Source organism: Hyperolius riggenbachi, chromosome 4, assembly GCF_040937935.1.
Source record: "Hyperolius riggenbachi isolate aHypRig1 chromosome 4, aHypRig1.pri, whole genome shotgun sequence".
NCBI classification, from domain to species: domain Eukaryota; kingdom Metazoa; phylum Chordata; class Amphibia; order Anura; family Hyperoliidae; genus Hyperolius; species Hyperolius riggenbachi.
In genome coordinates, this window is record NC_090649.1 from 208969764 (window position 1) to 208988890 (window position 19127).

General features: G+C 45.3%; 1 protein-coding gene across 1 annotated transcript; it reads right to left on the minus strand.

Moving 5' to 3' along the window:
* Positions 1-6562: 6562 nt before the first annotated feature.
* Positions 6563-18784, minus strand: LOC137570643 (uncharacterized). The gene is made up of 2 exons (XM_068279340.1): positions 18670-18784; positions 6563-8681 (listed from the first exon to the last, which is right to left on the minus strand). The coding sequence occupies exon 2, from the start codon at positions 8653-8655 to the stop codon at positions 7543-7545; it is 1113 nt and encodes a 370-aa protein (XP_068135441.1). The 5' UTR covers positions 8656-8681; positions 18670-18784; the 3' UTR covers positions 6563-7542.
* Positions 18785-19127: the final 343 nt, after the last annotated feature.

Below are 19127 nucleotides of genomic sequence, written 5' to 3' on the forward strand. Positions count from 1 at the left end.
CGCCACCTATGTACAGCCAGCCAACATGCCCTTCAACGTCAGCTGCTGATGCCACCATAGTGCCATCACCCCAGGGAAGCTCAGTGGTTTAGAAAAGTTCTCATGTGTCTGCCTCAGATCGGAGCAATGCCATCTGTTGTCTCTGCCTCCAAAAATTGAGCTGTGGAAAGGCCAACACTCGCGTAGGGACAATTGCCTTACGAAGGCACATGGAGAAAAGGCACAAACTGCAGTCGGAAGAGCACCTGAGCAAAAGCAGCACACAAAAGAAAAGCCACCCTCCTTCTCCTCTTTCTCCTTCAGGTGCAGCATGTTCAGCCGCTTTCTCCCTTGCACCTTTACAGCCACCCTCCCCCACTCCGCCTCTGCCCTTGAGCGGTTCCTGCTCCTCGGCCCACAGCAGCCAGGTGTCCGTGAAGGAAATCTTTGAGCGGAATAAGCCAATTTCTGGCAGTCTCCCCCTTGCCCGGCGCCTGACAGCTGGCGTGGCAGAACTGTTAGCTCGCCAGCGGTTACCATACAAGCTGGTGGCCTTCCGTAAATTTGTGGCAATTGGGACACCGCAGTGGAAGATGCCAGGCCGCAATTATTTCTCTAAAAAAGCGATACCCAAACTGCACCGTGAAGTTGAAAGGCAAGTGGTGTAATCTCTGGCACACAGCGTTGGGTCAAGGGGTCCACCTGACCCCTAAATTACTCCGCTAAATTACTTACACAGCCCATTGGGTCAACCTGGTGACCACTGACAAGCAGGGAGTACGTGGCTGTGCAGCGGACCAACTTGTGACACCTCCAAGGCTTGCAAGCAGGCCTCCTGCCACCTCCTCTCCGCCTGCTACATCCTCATCGCTGTCGTCATCCTCCTCCTTGGCTGGTGCTGCGATCTCCTCTCCAGCTACACAGCCCCATCTCCCCAGGGCCTATGCTGCATGCCAGGTACGACGATGTCACGCCATCTTAGACATGTCTTGCCTCAAAGCGGAGAGTCACACTGAACCAGCTCTCCTGGCTGCTCTTAACAAACGGGTGGATCAGTGGCTGACCCCACACCAGCTGGAGATCGGCAACGTGGTGTGTGACAACGGCAGCAATCTCCTTTCCGCTTTGAATTTGGGAAAGCTGACACATGCACCCTGCATGGCACATGTGCTGAATCTAGTCATTCAAAGATTTGTGTCAAAGTACCCAGGCTTAGAGGACGTCCTTAAGCAGGCCAGGAAGTTGTGTGGGCATTTCAGGCGGTCTTACACGGCCATGGCACGCTTTGCAGACATTCAGCGGAGAAACAACTTGCCGGTGAGACACTTGATATGTGATAGCCCGCTGGAATTCGACCCTGGTCATGTTCTCTCGCCTGCTAGAACAGGAGAAAGCCGTCACCCAGTACCTCTACAATTACAGTAGAAGGACACAATCTGGGGATATGGAGATGTTGTGGCCCAACAACTGGACACTGATGCGAAATGCATGCAGGCTCATGCGGCCGTTTGAGGAGGTGACCAACCTGGTGCACCATCAGCGACTTGATCCCGTACGCTTACTTCCTGGAGCGTGCTGTGCGTAGAGTGGTGGATCAAGCTGTGGAGGAGCTTGAAGAGGAACAGTTACGGCAGGAACAGTTGTGGGAGCAATTTTCATCAGAATCAGATGTTTCCTCAACACCTGCGGCAGCGCAGAGGGAGGAGGAGGAAGAGTCGTGTGGGGAAGAGGAGTCAGACTCGGATGATGAGGAAGGTGTTTCTTTGGAGGAGGAGGAGGCGGCGACAGACGAACAACCGCAGCAGGCGTCGCAGGGGGCTTGTGCTGCTCGACGTTCCCATGGTATTGTTCGTGGCTGGGGGGAGGAGGACGACTTACCTGACGTCACTGAGGAAGAGCAAGAGGAGATGGAGAGTACGTCTGGATCCAACTTTGTGCAGATGGCGTCTTTCATGCTGTCCAGCCTGTTGAGGGACCCCGTATAAAAAAAAAAAATTAAGGGGAATGAGCTGTACTGGGTGGCCACGCTACTAGACCCTCGGTATAGGCACAAAGTGGCGGACATGTTACCAACTCACCAGAAGGCAGAAAGGATGCAGAACAAGCTGGCAACTATGCTTTACAATGCGTTTTGGGTAATGTCACAGCACAACTCAATAAAGGTACCACTGCCAGTAATCCTCCCATGTCCACGCAGGCAAGGACAGGACGCTCCAGCGATCACCAAAGATAATAAGGTCGTTGCTTCATTGTGGACAGACCAAATTTGATCAGCTGGACAGTCACTGTTCTGTCATTCAGCTACCTCAGCCCGGCGACCATATGGGCTGGAAAGCCGCCATCACCTGCACTCTTGTCATGGTGCGCACCAGTCCAGCGCGGCCATCACTACACAAACAGCTATTTGTAGTCACTGCATACCTTTCGATTCATCTTTGACTGCACATTGTATTATACCTGGCAGTCAGTGCATACATTTCACTTGAATGGATGGCAGACTTGCCCTCCTTAACAGATTCTTGTTAAAGGTAGTAAAGTCTATCTGTGTCATATACAGCAGGGCCTCGAAAGTCCTCCTGTATTGTTATTTTTGGTCACTACCTCGGGACGTGCATGCCATGCCTGCTGCCTTCCTTGGATGTGTGGTAGCCGTTCCTGCTCCTTTGCCCACAACGTGCCTGCTGCCTTCCTTGGATGTGTGGTGGTGGTAGCCTTTTTGTTAGGCTCCCACTCCGGACCGGAATCGAACCAGGATTCCCCGGCCATTAACCGTGGTCACTTGCAATGGCAGGCTTGCCCTCCATGAAAGATTCTCGTTGCAGGTACTGAACAGCAAGCAGAACAAGTATTTAAAAAAAATAGATGTAAGCTTTAACAATGGTAGTGAAAGATTAGCTACAAGGCATTGTCGCTAATAACAGGGCTGTGCAGCTCCTCTTCCTGTAGCGTGGCCATGGCTCTGTGATAGTGCACATGCGCCAGCAGCCACGCTATAGGAAGAGGAGCTGCATGGCCCCGATGTGGAGAGGGGCCACGCTCGGTAACTGGAGACCATGGAGCAGTGCGGGAAGCCTCAATAGGATGCTGAGGCTTCCCTCTCTTAAAGAGAATCTGAAGCAAGAATAAATCTCGCTGATTGTCTTATATTTAGCAGGGGCATGTTTGCCCCTGCTAAAACGCCGCTATACCGCCGCTGAATGCTAAGGCGGCGGATCTCCGCCTCTCCCCTCTCAATGAAGGCTGACTGAGAGGGGTGGGGAGAAGCGGCGATCAGCGCTGATAGAAGCGCTGAGAGGCAGGGCTGCGGCTGTTAGCCCTGCCTCCAGCAGCAGCAAAATCCACGCCCAAGTTGGTCGTGGATTTTGAACGGGGGGATTTGGGGGGTAAGGGACCCCCATTCAGCGGCGGGGATTTTGATCTTCGGCTTGGGATCACTTTAATATATATACAGTACTTATCTTAGTATTCTACAGACTCTTCAGGCCCCTCCAGGCTACTTCTTTTGTCCTGGCCATCCCTCTATCTTGCTGCTGAATGCCCCATTTGGAATTCCATTTGCTTCCCTCTCTGCACTTGCTGCTGCACAGCTGTGCGTTGCAGCCATCGTAGGGATTATTCTGGGCGTACACAGTAATTCTTCCCAACTGGACATACCCAGGGTGCTCTCGGCATTAGTAGTGCAGGAGCATGATGCATGAGGTGCAAAGAGAGTACTGTGCATGTGCTGGGCTCTGACCCATCGCAGGAACTAGGCATACAGCAGCAAGATGGATGGGGTGCTGGACAAATTAAGTAGCCTGTAGGTAGGTCTGCAGAGTCTGTAGAACAGCGACCTGCAAACTTGGCTCTCCAGCTGTTAGGGAACTACAAGTCCCACAGTGCATTGCGGGAGTCTGAAAGCCACAGTCATGATTCATAAAGGTAAATGCATTGTGGGACTTGTAGTTCCTCAACAGCTGGAAAGCCAAGTTTGCAGATCACTGCTCTAGAAGAAGGTACTGTATATTCTGGCGTATAAGACTACTTTTTAACCCTTGAAAATAATCTGAAAATTCAGGGGTCGTCTTATACGCCGGGTGACATTGATGCCGAGTGAGACGTCCAATCCTGTTACCGACTCTCAGATCTCGCTGCTGAGGACTGTAGTGAAGTGGCGCAGGCGCACATGTGCAAAATCTGAGAGGCAGAGAAGAAGGTAAATAGGGGTGGGCCAGAAGGGTGAAAGAAGCGCGTTTGATGGGCACAGCACAATCTATTCTTCCATACCGCTCTGATAAACGGGGAGACAGGGAGATCTGACCAATCCACTTAGGGAGAGGGAGAGTTGACCAAGCCAACCAGTCAATCAGACTGGTACTTTATATACTAAGTACCACATACAGTACATCACCAGTATCTGTTCATACATAGCACCAGTATATGATTTTTTTAAAAAATTTTTATTAGGTGAGCGTTGGAAGAGGGGTAGTCTTATATGGCGAGTATATCCCAAACTATATATTTTAACTGGAAAAGTTGGGGGATTGTCTTATACGCCCAGTCGTCTTATACACTGGAATATACAGTAAGTATATATTTTTAAAAAAAAAAACTTTTTCTCACCTCTGGTACACTAATGCTTTGTGTATTGTTACGTCTCTCTCGCATTATTGTATTCTTCTGTAGGACTTGTGTGTCATTTAGGTAACCTGACTAGTCTAGCAAATCATGTTACTTCACATTTGTGTAGAGAACCCTCTGTAGTCACATTATGAGGCCCAGTGTTGTAGTAATAATAATAATAAACACCACTTGCTCCGCATTGCCTTTAGATGGCTTTTGCAGTACTTGAAAGGAAATTTTGCTTGATTTAAAATCCCCATCGCTCTAAATTCATTCACAAAGTAACCTGTAAAACAGACAGTGATAAAAACTATTTAATTGTTATAATGCATCACGCGAATGTACCCTGAATTGGGCCCAATGTAAGGTTCACTACCTTTAAAAGTGAACCCGAGGTAAGAGGGCTATGGAGTCATATTCTGCCATATTCATCTTTTCTTTTTTTCTTTTTAAGCAATACAGTTGCCTGGCTGTCCTGTTGTTCCTCTGCCTCTAATACTTTTAGTCATAGGCCCTGAACAAGCATGCAGTAGATCAGATGTTTCTGACAATATTGTCAGAACTGACAAAATTAGCTGCATGCTTGTTTCTGGTGTAATTCAGACACTACTGCAGCCAAATAGACCAGCAGAGCTGCCAGGCAACTGGTATTGTTTCAAAGGAAAGAAATGTGTCAGCCTCCATATCATGCTCACCTTGAGTGCACTTTAAAGGGAACACTCCTATTAGGGCTTGTTTCCACTGTTGCGACGCGATTTCGGCCGCATTCCGACGCTTGTAAAAACGCATGCGGATGCGTTTCCACATGCGTTTTTACCCGCGATTTCGCCTGCGATTTCGCATGGCAGGGTGCCATGCGAAATTAACCATGACACTGCCAGGGCTAAATAAAATTGAAAAAGGTGCGAAATCGCACGCGAAATCGCGGGTAAAAACGCATGTAACAAACGCATGCGTTTTTACTATTAAATACATTAGCGGCGATTCGCACGGATTCCCGACGCAGGCGAAATCGTTGGCTCTTTTGTGCGTTTTTTTCACGCTGAAAAAAACGCACCTCAACAACGCTACAGTGGAAACAGGCCCATCCACTTGTATTACATGTGCGGATCTGCATGCGTTGGACGCATGCAGATTCGCGATAGTGGAAACGAGCCCTCATGCATCTGCCAGTTTTGCAGGTAGCAACAAATTTTCTCAGTCGCACAAAAAGAAAGAAGGAAGGTGTGGAGGCTGTAATGGCACAGGTGAAAACAGCTACAGCTTGTAGCCAGGCCACAATGGCTTTCAAAGCCATTTAAAGTGGACCCGAACTCAGAACTCTAGGTCGCATTCACAGTGGGACGTTGCGGAACTGTGTTATAAAGTCTTATAACGCAGCTTACAGCACTGCAATGCTAATCCTATGGCCCGTTCACAGTGCGACATTATCGTCACGTTGAAAATGTTGCATTGTGGTAACTCACTGCTTACAGTGCGTTACCTCTTAACACAGACACGTTTCAACACTGTCGCATTAAAACGCAACGTCCAAACTGTGAATATGCCCTTAAAGAAAATACCTGACCTGAGGTAAAGCTAAACACAGAGGTATGTTCTTCCTGTTCTCAGTGTCAGGCTTTTGGCTAAATTCATATTTTCAGACAGGAAGAGGCAGGCTTGCCAATGCCTAGGAGAGTGAATGGGCAGGAAAGAGGAAATGGGAGGGTGACAAGATGGAATGTCACAGTAAGCCTTTATCTTCCTGTGTGAAAATTTGATTTTTTTTTTTTGAAGGAGTGGCTACAGAGACTGCAGGAAATGAGGTACGAACAACGCATAGAGAGGTATGTTGATCCAGCAAGAACGTACCAATGGGCTTTACCTTGGGTAGTTTTGCCTCAATCCAGGTATACTTTATTTTAGCAGCAGCAGTCTTCGGGGTGAAGAGTGTTAGTTCTATGTATTGACGATAATAGAAAAAGTAATCTTACGCTATGCATTGGACTATGAATTTTATTGTCATTTATGTTTTACTTTTGTTTAGATTTGTCCATATTGCAGCATCTATAAAGCATGATTTATTTAAGAAGAAACTTGGAAATCTAAGCAGTTATACATACAGACATAAAGAAATAGAAAGTGCAGTAACTGTATTTAGAATTCTCACATAACGTACATCTATTATTGCCCTTTGAAACAGTCATATGAAAAATGTTTTCATAAATCTGTGTTCAGCCTCTTTTCATTATTAGGATGTGTATATGTAATAATAGCATACATGTAATTAAGGTGTCGGTAAAATCTGGACACAGAGTAAAGCCAAAAACAGCTCATCCTGTTCCTGCAAAAGTCCTGGTGGCGTTAATTACTATTCTCCCTCCAGGCCGCCATGGACCCTGGCGTAAAACATCTTTTGATGGTGCCCATATTACTGGTAGCGCTGTTTTTGTCTGACTTGTAATAATGGGCTGTTACGTGGTTTTCACGTCTACTTTTCTAAAACTACCGTATATCTGTTGTTATTCCCACAAGCAAACACAAAGCACACTGAATTGGGCAGAAATGCAATCACACAAAAAATGCTGCAGGCAGTGTGTTTTGCCGTTCGAAAAGAGCTGGATGGCACTACTGGAAACCACATATTGTAGTTTACATAACCGCATGTCATCCTTGCAATTGGCAAATCGCATGCTTTCCAAAAATGTATCAAAATACATGCAGAAGGAGCAGGCCTTTAGTCAGCTTTAGGGTTCTTTTACATGACGCACAATGCATTGCAACAGTGCCGAAAAAATCACATGGCGCGATAGATGTGCCATGCGACCATACAGTACAATGAAAGTATGCTTTACTGACACTGTAAACATGCACGTTGCACCCAATGTGAACCAACCATAGAAATATAATTGCACTGCATTGGGATCAGTGAGAAAGGACCCTTAGTTGATATCATTGCCAGCTAGTGCTGAATTTCTGCCTTCATTCCTCTGGTGCACAGATGTTTTTCTTCTGATCCTTGCCTGCTGCATAATGCACCTTTACTTGTGGCAGTACAGCCTCTCGATAAAATTTTTCAAGCTTTGGTTCAGTCTCTTCCCAGAATTCTGGGTCAAAATTCACCGGGACAATCACAGTCTCCTTGTTTGTATACACAACAAAGTCTGCATTTTCCATCCCTGTTGAAGCCAGCTGGCATTGTACCTGAGTATAATAAGAATGTTTTGGCTTTAGGATAAAGGAATCTCCATTCATAGCGAGGCAGAAGTCGCGGTCAGCACAGGCCTCCCGTACTGTGTGCTCCCTGTGTTTATATGGACACTTCACCTCTAGAATGCATAGCTCCTCTCCTGTATTCTTGTCTTTCACTATTCCATCTGGACTTGCTGCCAGCCAGTTCTTGGTTGGATGTATGAAGAGGCCGCAGTCTTCCACCTGCACTTCTCTGCCTCTATTCTTTGATGCTTGCCTCTCATAGTTCCGCACAGCATTTTTCTCATTCTTAACACCCCAGCTCATAGCTTTTGTTTGTACTCTGGGTCCAGTGCCCAGCACAGCTTTTAGATAGGACTGAGGAATCTCATTTGTTTTCTGATTAGCAAATTTGCTGTGCGATATCTGATGTGCCAAGGACGCTGTAATACGATTCTGACGCCAGTGGTGCCAGTCTTGGTTCCTATACTGCCCTCGAGTCTGTCTCTCTATATCCTGTATGTCATTCTGAGAGAGGAGGGCCATAACACTAGACTCTGACACTGCCTGAGCCTTGGAAGAAGCCCCATAGGCATACTGTTTAGAACTACTAGCTTCTTTTGAAGCTGTTTTGTTTTGACTGACATGAGTTGTTTTCTTTGCACCAGCAGAGGTGCTTCCTGTGCTCCGTGTGGTTGGATGACTGTCTCTAATCACATGTAAATCTGGTGGTTCACTGGCACATCGTGGTTCTTTAGGAGATGGTGCAGGCATATTGCCTGCTCTTCCCTGATAGGTTCTCCTGCTGGCAGGCTGCTCACACGGTGACCTGTATGCTGAAGATGCTGGTCCCTTAACTTCATTTATCTTTTTCAGGTGGCCATTCTTTTCAGGTGATCCCATTTTGAATATTTAAGGAACTGGAATACCTGTAGAGACAAAAAATAAATTAATTCACTTTCAGTTTCCATGTATGATGCATATTTATGATCTCTGGACAACAAAACCAATCCACTTAACTTTGTGTACAACTAACTATGAAGCTAGGTTTAACAGGTTTCTGGTTGAGACCCTTAGCTACGTACACATTTTCAACTAGAGTCATTTGAAACAGCACCGAAACGATCTCTTGTCAGATAATAGTGCACAAAACTTTCACAAACCATCATTTAAACTAATGATGAACAATTGACATCAGTGGAAAATGTGGATGCGTCAGGACGGATCTGATTGAACAATGATTATTTATTTCTAAAAGTGTATATGGATCTCATTAGATAACGATCGTTGCAAACAATCGTCACCCAACAAACTCTGACGTCACTTCTGTATGCACGAGCAATATTTATTATTGATCGTCCGTTTGAACATATAGCCAATCCGTATATGTTGTATGAGCTCATTCAATAAGTTGAACGGCATTCCAGATGGCGAACACACGTTCATCGGCATCGGCATTATCTGTTTTCCCAAATGATAGTTATCTGTACGTAGCTTAAATCAGTATTAATCTTGTAATATATGCTGTACAATTCCTATTCTCCATAAGAGCTCACTGCTGGGACCAGGAAACATACATCCCTGCATTTTTATCAGCACAGAGTACACCTGTCACTATGGACCTGATGCACATGCGTGATGTTATTTGCGCATAGCTCCCCAGCCCAAGCCCAGTTATCTGATGAGAAGCAATATCTGTGGGAAAGGACTTGTGAAATCTCTAAGCAAGTGTGAGGGAGAGGAGCGCTAGGAAATCAATGGTTGCAGAACATTGCACTGCTTCAATACTAGCTGTAGATGATAGTGCAGCACGGTGGTGTAGTGGTTAGTGCTCTCGCCTTGCAGTGCTGGGTCCTTGGTTCGAATCCCAGCAAGGTCAACATCAGTAAGGAGTGTCTATGTGGGTTTCCTCTGAGCACTTTGGTTTCCTTCCACATCCCCAAAACATACAGATAAGTTAATTGGTTTCCCCATAAATTGGCCATAGACTATGATACATGCACTACACAATACAGGCATATAATTATGGTAAGGAGTAGATTGTGAGCCCCTCTGAGGGACAGTTAGTGACAAAGACTATATTCTCTGTACAGCGATGCGAAAGATGTCAGCGCTATATAAATACTAAATAATAATAATGATAGCTTTCTCCTTAATTCTAATAGAGATTGAGTGTGCATTGTGACCAGAGAATTGAACACTATCCAAATGATTTCCAATAAGACCATATTGCACCATTATTGATCTGTGTATGGCTAGCTCAATGGTTGTGCATGCATGCAGACAGGCCCTCCTGCATCTCAGGGACCAATTGCTAAGCCAAAACAAGATCCAATAATGTGTATCTGGCAGCAGATGGTCAGAGATGGATCTACTGCTATGTAGCGCAAACAGAGTTCCCATAGATTTTAGGGCATCCTAAAGCTACGTACACATATACGACAACGATTGTTCATTGTGAACGACGAACGATCTTTTAATTGATGAAAGAACGACTTAAGCAAAAGTAGTTTTAAAAGTGTGTAATGATCTGATCATTTGTTAATGAACGATCTGGAACAACATCACAGTAGAATACTGGAAAATGAGTGTTTTCTGCGACGGGCTCACGTCTAGACATTATTATATCTTCTGTACAGTGAAGATGTCACATACTGTTCCTGGAAGTGACATCATAGGAAGTTCCGCCCGCACGTAACAAATGGTTCAAAGCGTACTTACACTATAAAACTAACGTTACGTATATTACATTACAGTACGAGAACTCATACTGTAGGTATGTCGGTAGTGCATTTAGATAATACAGCGTTGAAAACACATAAAAAAATAACACTCTGTGCTGTTTTAGTGTCCATTTAAATTACAATTATGGTATAATCATGGAGCAATTAATGTGTCACAGGACACATTCAGTGTTGCCAACTCATCCCTTTACTGACGCATATGAATTATACAGGTTTTGTGGCTAGGTAGATGCAGTTAAGGCACTGATTATGTGCAAATAGTCCAGAACCTGTATAACTTAGATGCGTCAGTAATTAAAGGGATGAGTTGGCAACACTGGACACATTCATAGAACGAACGTTAAATAACGAAAACCACATGTTGTGCTTGCACATTAAAATGATAACTTCTATTGAGATATAACAAAATGTGCATGTCAAGCCTAGTACGAATGACCGTTTTCTAACGATGTACTAGTTTTACAAACGATCGTCGTTTAACCGGTTCAGCGCCGCAGTGCCGAAAATCTCATGCAATCGAGCAACGTTCACCTCCCATTCATTCGCCTATAACTTTATTGCTACTTATCACAATGAATTGATCTATATCTTGTTTTTTCCGCTACTAATTAGGCTTTCTTTGGGTACTACATTTTGCTAAGAATTATTTTTTTCTAAATCCATTTTAACAGGAAGATTAAGAAAGAAATGAAAAAAATTCATTATTTCTCAGTTTTTGGCCATTATAGTTTGAAATTAATATACGCTACCGTAATTAAAACCCATGTATTTTATTTGCCCATCTGTCCCGTTAATTACACCATTTAAACGATGTCCCTATCACAATTTATGGTGCCGATATTTCATTTCGAAATAAAAGTGCATTTTTTCAATTTGCGTCCATCACTATTTAGAAGCTTATAATTTTAAATAATATAATAACATACTCTCTTGACATGTATATTTAAAAAGTTTAGACCCTTGGGTAACTATTTATGTTGTTTTTTTTTTTTTTAATTGTATCTTTTTTTTTTTTTTTTTTTAATAAAAAATGTATGTGGGTTTACTATTTGGCCACAAGATGGAGAAAAGTCCTGGATGCGAACAATCTTGCATCCAGGAACAGAAATTCAGAGGAGTTGTTTCCTGGGGGCAGAAATACCACGCTCTCTGAAGAGAAAGCGTCGGTATTTCTGCGGGGAAGTTAGATCGGTGAATGGGAATTATATTCCCATTCACTGATCGGGGGGCTAGCGGCGGGCGGCGGGTGCGCGCACCACGCATTGAAAGCAGCAGTGCCTTTCTGGACGAGAAAGCTCGTCCAGAAAGGCCGAACTGGTTAAAAAACTAAGCCAAGGCAGATCTTTCGTTTTTAACGATCTAGCTCGTCCATCGTTTGACTTAATGATCGTTGGAGGTTTTTTTAAAAACGATCGTCGTTTTAAATGATCGGGGAACGATTGTTTCAATCGACTATAGTCGCATGTGTGTACGCAACTTTACACTTCTTGTACTCAAATGACCCAAATGTTTTGGTATATTCATATGTGATGTTGAGGGCTCTCACAAATGTCAACATTGAATAGCATTTGCTGTTCAATTAGATCAGTGACTCAAAGGACCTAAATCAGGGCTGGGACCCACTATGAGCATGTTGCGGAAGGGCAAAGCGCCCGCGAATTACATAATCGCGGAAATGCTGCAATTCAAAATCATGACTTGGATATAGGGTTGCACAGTATGATAACCATCCAAAAAAATACCGTGGTATTATGGTATACGGTATTATACAATTATTTGGACCCAGCCCCCACATTAAAAAATGTGCCCCCCCACCCCAGTAGTAGGTGGCCGCAACATAGGTAAACAGGGATAGGTGTTGGCAGAAGTAGGTGGCTGCAGCATAGGTAGCCAAGGATAGGTGTAGCCAGTAGTAAGTGGCCGCAGCATAGGTAGACAGGGATAGGTGTAGCCGGTAGTAGGTGGCCGCAGCATAGGTAGGCAGGGATAGGTGTAGCCGGTAGTAGGTGGCCGCAGCATAGGTAGGCAGGGATAGGTGTAGCCGGTAGTAGGTGGCCGCAGCATAGAAAGGCAGGGATGGGTGTAGCCGGTAGTAGGTGGCCGCAGCATAGGTAGACAGGGATAGGTGTAGCCAGTAGTAAGTGGCCCCAGCATGGGTAGACAGGGATAGGTGTAGCCGGTAGTAGGTGGCCGCAGCATAGGTAGACAGGGATAGGTGTAGCCAGTAGTAAGTGGCCCCAGCATGGGTAGACAGGGATAGGTGTAGCCGGTAGTAGGTGGCCGCAGCATAGGTAGACAGGGATAGGTGTAGCCAGTAGTAAGTGGCCCCAGCATGGGTAGACAGGGATAGGTGTAGCCAGTAGTAGGTGGCTGCAGCATAGGTAGACAGGAATAGGTGTAGCCAGTAGTAAGTGGCCTCAGCATAGGTACACTGGGATAGGTGTAGCCAGAGACCCTTCAGGAATCCCCCCCCCCCCTCCCCCTTGAAAATCCTGGGTTTGCCCCTGTTAAGTTTATTTAATGCAACTCTGGTAACATGGTCCATATATAAATAGTGAATGGCTGGATGTTCTGCATCAGTGTGATGTATAGTAAAGGAGAAAGCCACAGAATAGATGTAAAAAAGAGTTTTCAGGGAAGGATATACCCGCCGGCTTTCCTTATATCTGCAATGTAAAGGCTTTATATGCTATTTAGATGTTGCTCAAAAAGTTTGGTTGAAGGTTTCTTGAGGATTCTTGACCCACAATGTAAGTACAAGCAAGACAGCAGGATGCAAATAACACCCTTCATGATGCTGCATCTTTCAGCCAGCAAATCAAAATCTTCTCATTTCACTAGCAAAACAGAAAAATAAGTATGATTTTGTCATAGAACAGCTGTAAGATTTCTTTAAAATATCAATGTAGTAACTGCTGCTAGGACCATAATCAGTGTGGTGCCTGTAGCTCTGCTTTAAGACCTAAGAAAAAGAGAACTATGCATCCAAGTAGCATGAATGATTAAAAGCAGCCTTTTACATAGAGAGCCAGGGAGGCGTGATGAGGGTCGCAGTGCGGGGATAAATACTCACTTGCTGGCAGCCTGGTCCTCACACCTATACTGGCTTTATTGTACTTCCTGTTCTTGCATCATCTCCTTGTAATAGCGCCCAGGGGGTGCTGTTACAGGAAAATGTGATGCAAGGACAGGAAGTACAATGAAGCCATGGAGGACAAGGCTGCCAGCAAGTGAGTATTTACTTATCCCCGCCGCTGTTCGTGCACTCGTCGCTGCGTCGCCCTGCCCCCCGAAAACTGGTAAAATGAGATGATGATTACCATGCACAATCAAACCGTGGTATATCCTCATACCAGTATACTGCAGCAACCCTACTTGGCTACTGTAGTTGCTGATGCAATTGCTCCAGCATTGCTTCCAAACTGCTGCAAGTAGCATTTGCAATTGCTCTGCGATTGTAATGCTGTTCCTGGGCCAGGCCCAAACAGGATCTGACTGGCAAAGCACTTTGCCAGTTGTCGATGATCGGCAAGTGCTGCCAAAGCACACCTAGTGGGTTTCAGCCCTCGCTAAGATTGGAGAGCCTGTGTTTTCCAGCAGACCTGGACTGAAATTTTTAGGGAAATGCCAGCTGAAGCAAAAGTTTACAACCCTCACCTGAACAGTTTTTGCATACTAGTGGAGAACTGTGAGGCGATTTTTAAAATTGCCCTAAAAGTGCTTGTGCAATGATTCCCTATGAGTGGTCACATATAAGTGGTTCGATGCCGATCCACTCACCAAAGCACTGCCTGTACCATTTTTGTGGCGATTTCTCAATGGAAGGTATAGGAAAAACGCAAAGCACTTGAAAACGCGCTTTGTATAGCAATTTCCCCAGTGCTTTCATGAATAAATACATTGTATTCATTTCTGGGTGAAAGAGTTCACTTCCTGACTGACATCAGGTAAGCGCTAAAAAAATTGCGCACAAAATTGCAAAACGCTGACGTCAGCATTTGTGATTTATTATGTGAACAAGGCCTAAGAGAGCGTTAAAGTAAATGTGAACCGTAGGGTAAAAAACAAAGCCAGATACTTACCTAAGGAGAGGGAATGCTCTGTGTCCTAATGAGCCTTCCCTCTCCTCTCCCGGTGCCCTCGGTACAGCGCTGTCCCTGGGAGCAGTATTTGACTAATTTGGTCAATTACTGCTTGCTCCGCTGGCGAAGGTAACTTCAGAAAGTCTTCGGGAGACCAAATGCTCCAGAAGACTGGCCGCTGCATACTGCCCACGTGTGAGCGCCCTCTATCGCGCACTAGCATGTGCGCAGTATGGAGATGCCTGTCTTCGGGAGGACTCGGCTCCCGAAGACTTCCGAAGTCCCCCACGGCGGGGGATTCAAACACGGAGGCTGCACTGCATTTGTACCAACGGGGCTGTTTTATCTTAATTGATAACAGTTTTAATTCTCCAGGCAACCTGGGACAAGTGTGTCAACCCTCACTTGGCTCATAATAGATTATAGCAAGAACTGAGAAGTAGTGGTTGTACAATTGCAGTAGCAAACCCACATCTGCAATTAGAACTTTCCAGGACTAATTGTTGGCTAGCTTCTCCTAGGTTATACTTGTGTTTGCATGCCAATTTCTGGTTTAATTAGAAGTTAGGGTCACTGGTGCATATTTGTAGCATCTGTTTTGGATGCAAGTCTTGTCTATAATAGACTCTGCACACCTCAGCTGCTACTCATTCAGATGCGGCCTGGTTTAGGATGCGCTGCCATCTCTCTCTGCTGTCTACAAAAATCCAGTACTACCTTAATATTTTATGAGGTCTGCAAACTTTTACCTACAAACTTTTTATAAAAGAACCTGGTCTAGTTTTGCTGGTTGTCCATTGCTCTATACTTAGGGCTCTTTCTAAAAAGAACAGTTGACAGCAATACACCTAACTGCTTGTCAGCCAAATGTGTTTGTTTCCCGGCCACTTGCAACCGGTGCTAGTGCACATGTGCAAGCTGTTGACTAGTGAATTTTTTGGGGAGGTCTCAGCACAGGAACAGGCCGGAGGAGGAGGACGGGGAAGCCTCTCCAGGATCCAGAAGCTTCCCCCTCCTAAGGTAAGTACCCTGTAGGGGCACTTTCTCCCCCCTACAAGTACACTTTAACTCATGTACAGACTTCACAGTCTTTAGGTACTGTGGTCTGAATTTAAAGGACACCTAAAGTAGCAGGGATATGGAGGCTGCAATATTTATTTACTGCTAATCTTTCAGGCATCAGCAGTGTCTGAATCACACACCTGAAAGAAGCATGCAGCTAATCCAGGCACACTTCAGTCAAAAATATCTGATCTGCATGCTTGTTCAGGGTCCATGGCTGAAAGTATTAGTGTTACACTTAGAGATGGCTCGAACCTCCGATTTTAGGTTCGCGAACCTCGACCGTGAACTTCCGCGAACCGCAATAGACTTCAATGGGGAGGCGAACTTTGAAAATTACAAACATTTATGCTGGCCACAAAAGTGCTGGAAAAGATGTTTTAAGGGATCTGACACCTGGAGGCGGGCATGGCGGAGTGGGATACAGGCCAAAAGTCCGGGGGGAAAATCAGGATTTGACGCACAGCAGTGTTTTAAGGGCAGAAATGACATTGCATGCTAAATTGGAGGCCTAAAGTGCTTTTAAACATCTTGCATGTGTATACATCAATCAGGTAGTGTAATTAATGTACTGCTTCACACTGACAGACCAAACTCACTGTGTAACGCACCGCAAACCGCTGTTTGTGTAGTAACAGCCGTGCTGGACTGGTGCAAACCATGGCGAGATCTTCCCATTGCAGTTTGTGCTTTTTCTCCATGTGCCCTCGTAAGGCAGTTGTCCCTACGTGGGTGTTGGCCTTTCCACGGCTCAATTTTTGGTGGCAGAGAGAACAGATGGCATTGCTCTCATCTGAGGCAGACACACAAAAAAAATTCCACACCGCTGAGCCCTGGGATGATGGTACTATGGTGGCGTCAGCAGCTGACGTTGAAGGGCATGTTGGCTGGCTGTCCATAGGTGGCGATACATTGCGCTAGACACTGCCACCAGCTGTTTCTGACGATGAGTTCCCCTTGCTTCTTTCAGCGATTCGTCTCCTCCTACTCCTCTGTGACTCCCCCTCTGAACTGTCCCCTTGGTCATCTTATCTATTAGGATCCCACGTGGCATCCATGGCAGTATCATCATCCTCCTCCTCAGCTTCGCTTGTATCGGAAACCTCCAAAACCAGCAGCAGGTACTTCATCATCCTCCTCCTCAAACCTTAAGTCCATATTGTCGCCTAACTCAGACATATGAGGTGGTGTAACTTGCTTAGCGCCTTCATCTTGTTGTAACAATAATGGCTGTGAATCAGTGAATTCCCCCACCAAATAACTCCTGCGAAGTGTCGTAGAAGATGTGGTGCTTGTAGTAGCGCTGGTGCCTGCGGAAGATGAGGTGTTCTGTGTTAAATAGTCAACTACGTCCTGACAATCTTGGGAGTTGATGGCACGTGCCTTCTTCTGAGCACTGTACTTTGGTCCAGGGCTGCACAAAATCATGTCAGCATGACCTCGAACAGACCTTCCGGGTGGCCTGCCTCTGGGTCTGCCTCTGCCTGTTTTGTCCATATGATGGATGGGGATGAAGAGAAAGGTATGCACTGACTTGACTAATACAATGTGCAGTCACACAGGTGCAGTGAAAGGTATGTAGTGACTGGTATTACAATACAATGTGCAGCTGTCACACAGGTGCAGTGAACAGGTATGTAGTGACTGGTATTACAAATGTGCAGCTGTCACACACACAAGTGCAGTGAACAGTTATGCAGTGACTGGTATATAATATAACACTGAGTGCAGTCATGTAGGTGCACTGAACAGGTATGCAGTGACTGGTATCAATACAATGTGCAGCTGTCACACACACAGGTACCATGAACAGGTATGCAGTGACTAGTATTACAAATGTGCAGCTGTCACACACACAGGTACCGTGAACAGGTATGCAGTGACTAGTATTACAAATGTGCAGCTTTCACACACACAGGTACCGTGAACAGGTATGCAGTGACTAGTATTACAAATGTGCAGCTGTCACACACACAGGTACCGTGAACAGATATGCAGTGACTAGTATTACAAATGTGCAGCTGTCACACACACAGGTACCGTGAACAGATATGTAGTGACTAGTATTACAAATGTGCAGCTGTCACACACACAGGTACCGTGAACAGGTATGCAGTGACTAGTATTACAAATGTGCAGCTGTCACACACACAGGTACTGTGAACAGGTATGCAGTGACTAGTATATAATACAACACTGAGTACGGTCACGTAGGTGCACTGAACAGGTGTGCAGTGACTGATATCAATACAATGTGCAGCTGTCACACACACAGGTACCGTAAACAGATATGCAGTGACTAGTATTACAAATGTGCAGCTGTCACACACACGGGTACCTTGAACAGGTATGCAGTGACTAGTATTACAAATAACTAAGCTTTCCCTATGTCTACAGCAGGTTCCTCTGGGTCAAAGTTGAGCCTAATGATGTAGTATAGGGGACGGGTCGAACTCGCATATAGTTCGCGGTTCACTACGAACGCGAACCAGCGATGTTCGCGCAAATCTGTTCGCTGTCGAACCGTTCGGGCCATTTCTAGCTACACTTTGTTCAGTTGAGATGCTATCTGACTGTCACAACAGAAGTGTTTCTCACCATATGGTGAGGAACACTTCTGGTGTGACACAGTCAGTAAAAATAGAAACTAATGGGCACAGGTTCACTCTTGTTTATAAACTCATGAGGGATTACTGCACATCAATGCCACCCTGTGGTCACACAATGTTCTGCAGCGAGCTATGTACAGACATGTTTCCTGTTCTTTCCACGCTGCTCTTTTCTACGTTCTACAATTCAGTCACAGCTGAGGCAATAAATCAATCGATATACTACTACAGCTGATTTTCAGTGAGGGGGTATACGTCAACCAAGACCAAGACGTGCTATATAATTGTCCTGCCCTAGTGGAAGCTTAGTGAAAACGTTACTGCTTCAGTTTCCAAACAGTTTCATTCTTGTGCAATTCAGTTGACATGATTACTCAATATCTCAGCATTATGCTATAGTTTACAGCTCAGTCACCTTACCTGAGTCTAGTTGGGGTTATGTAGGCGCAGCAATTAAGATAAATAACGAGATGAGTCCTGTGGATCTCTTGCTTATGTTGATGCAGCTGTCTAAATGGCAGCTACTTTCACTTCTCTCAGCGTCTTCCCCTTTATTGTTCCTCCCTCCTCCTGCACCTCCCTAAACTCTGTCCAGAGTGACTCAGTATGCTAATCTATATTATCATCACTGTGAATGAAGGATAAGTATAAAGCTACATACACAAATTCAACAAGCGCACAATGTGCAAACGACCACCTGCTTGAAACGATGAATTGAATGACCTGATGTACGGCACGACCTGTATGTCCACACATCCGGACGGATAAGCGACCAACTCATTTACCTACTGTGCATGATAGCGGAACGACTACACATTGAAAACAAGTAGAAGTCGTTTAACAGTCGTTCAAAGGACTTATACACATGGACCATCTGC

Bases quoted from the DNA above. Each gene is read 5' to 3' on its own strand.
- LOC137570643 (XM_068279340.1), bottom strand. From the start codon at position 8,655: ATGGGATCACCTGAAAAGAATGGCCACCTGAAAAAGATAAATGAAGTT.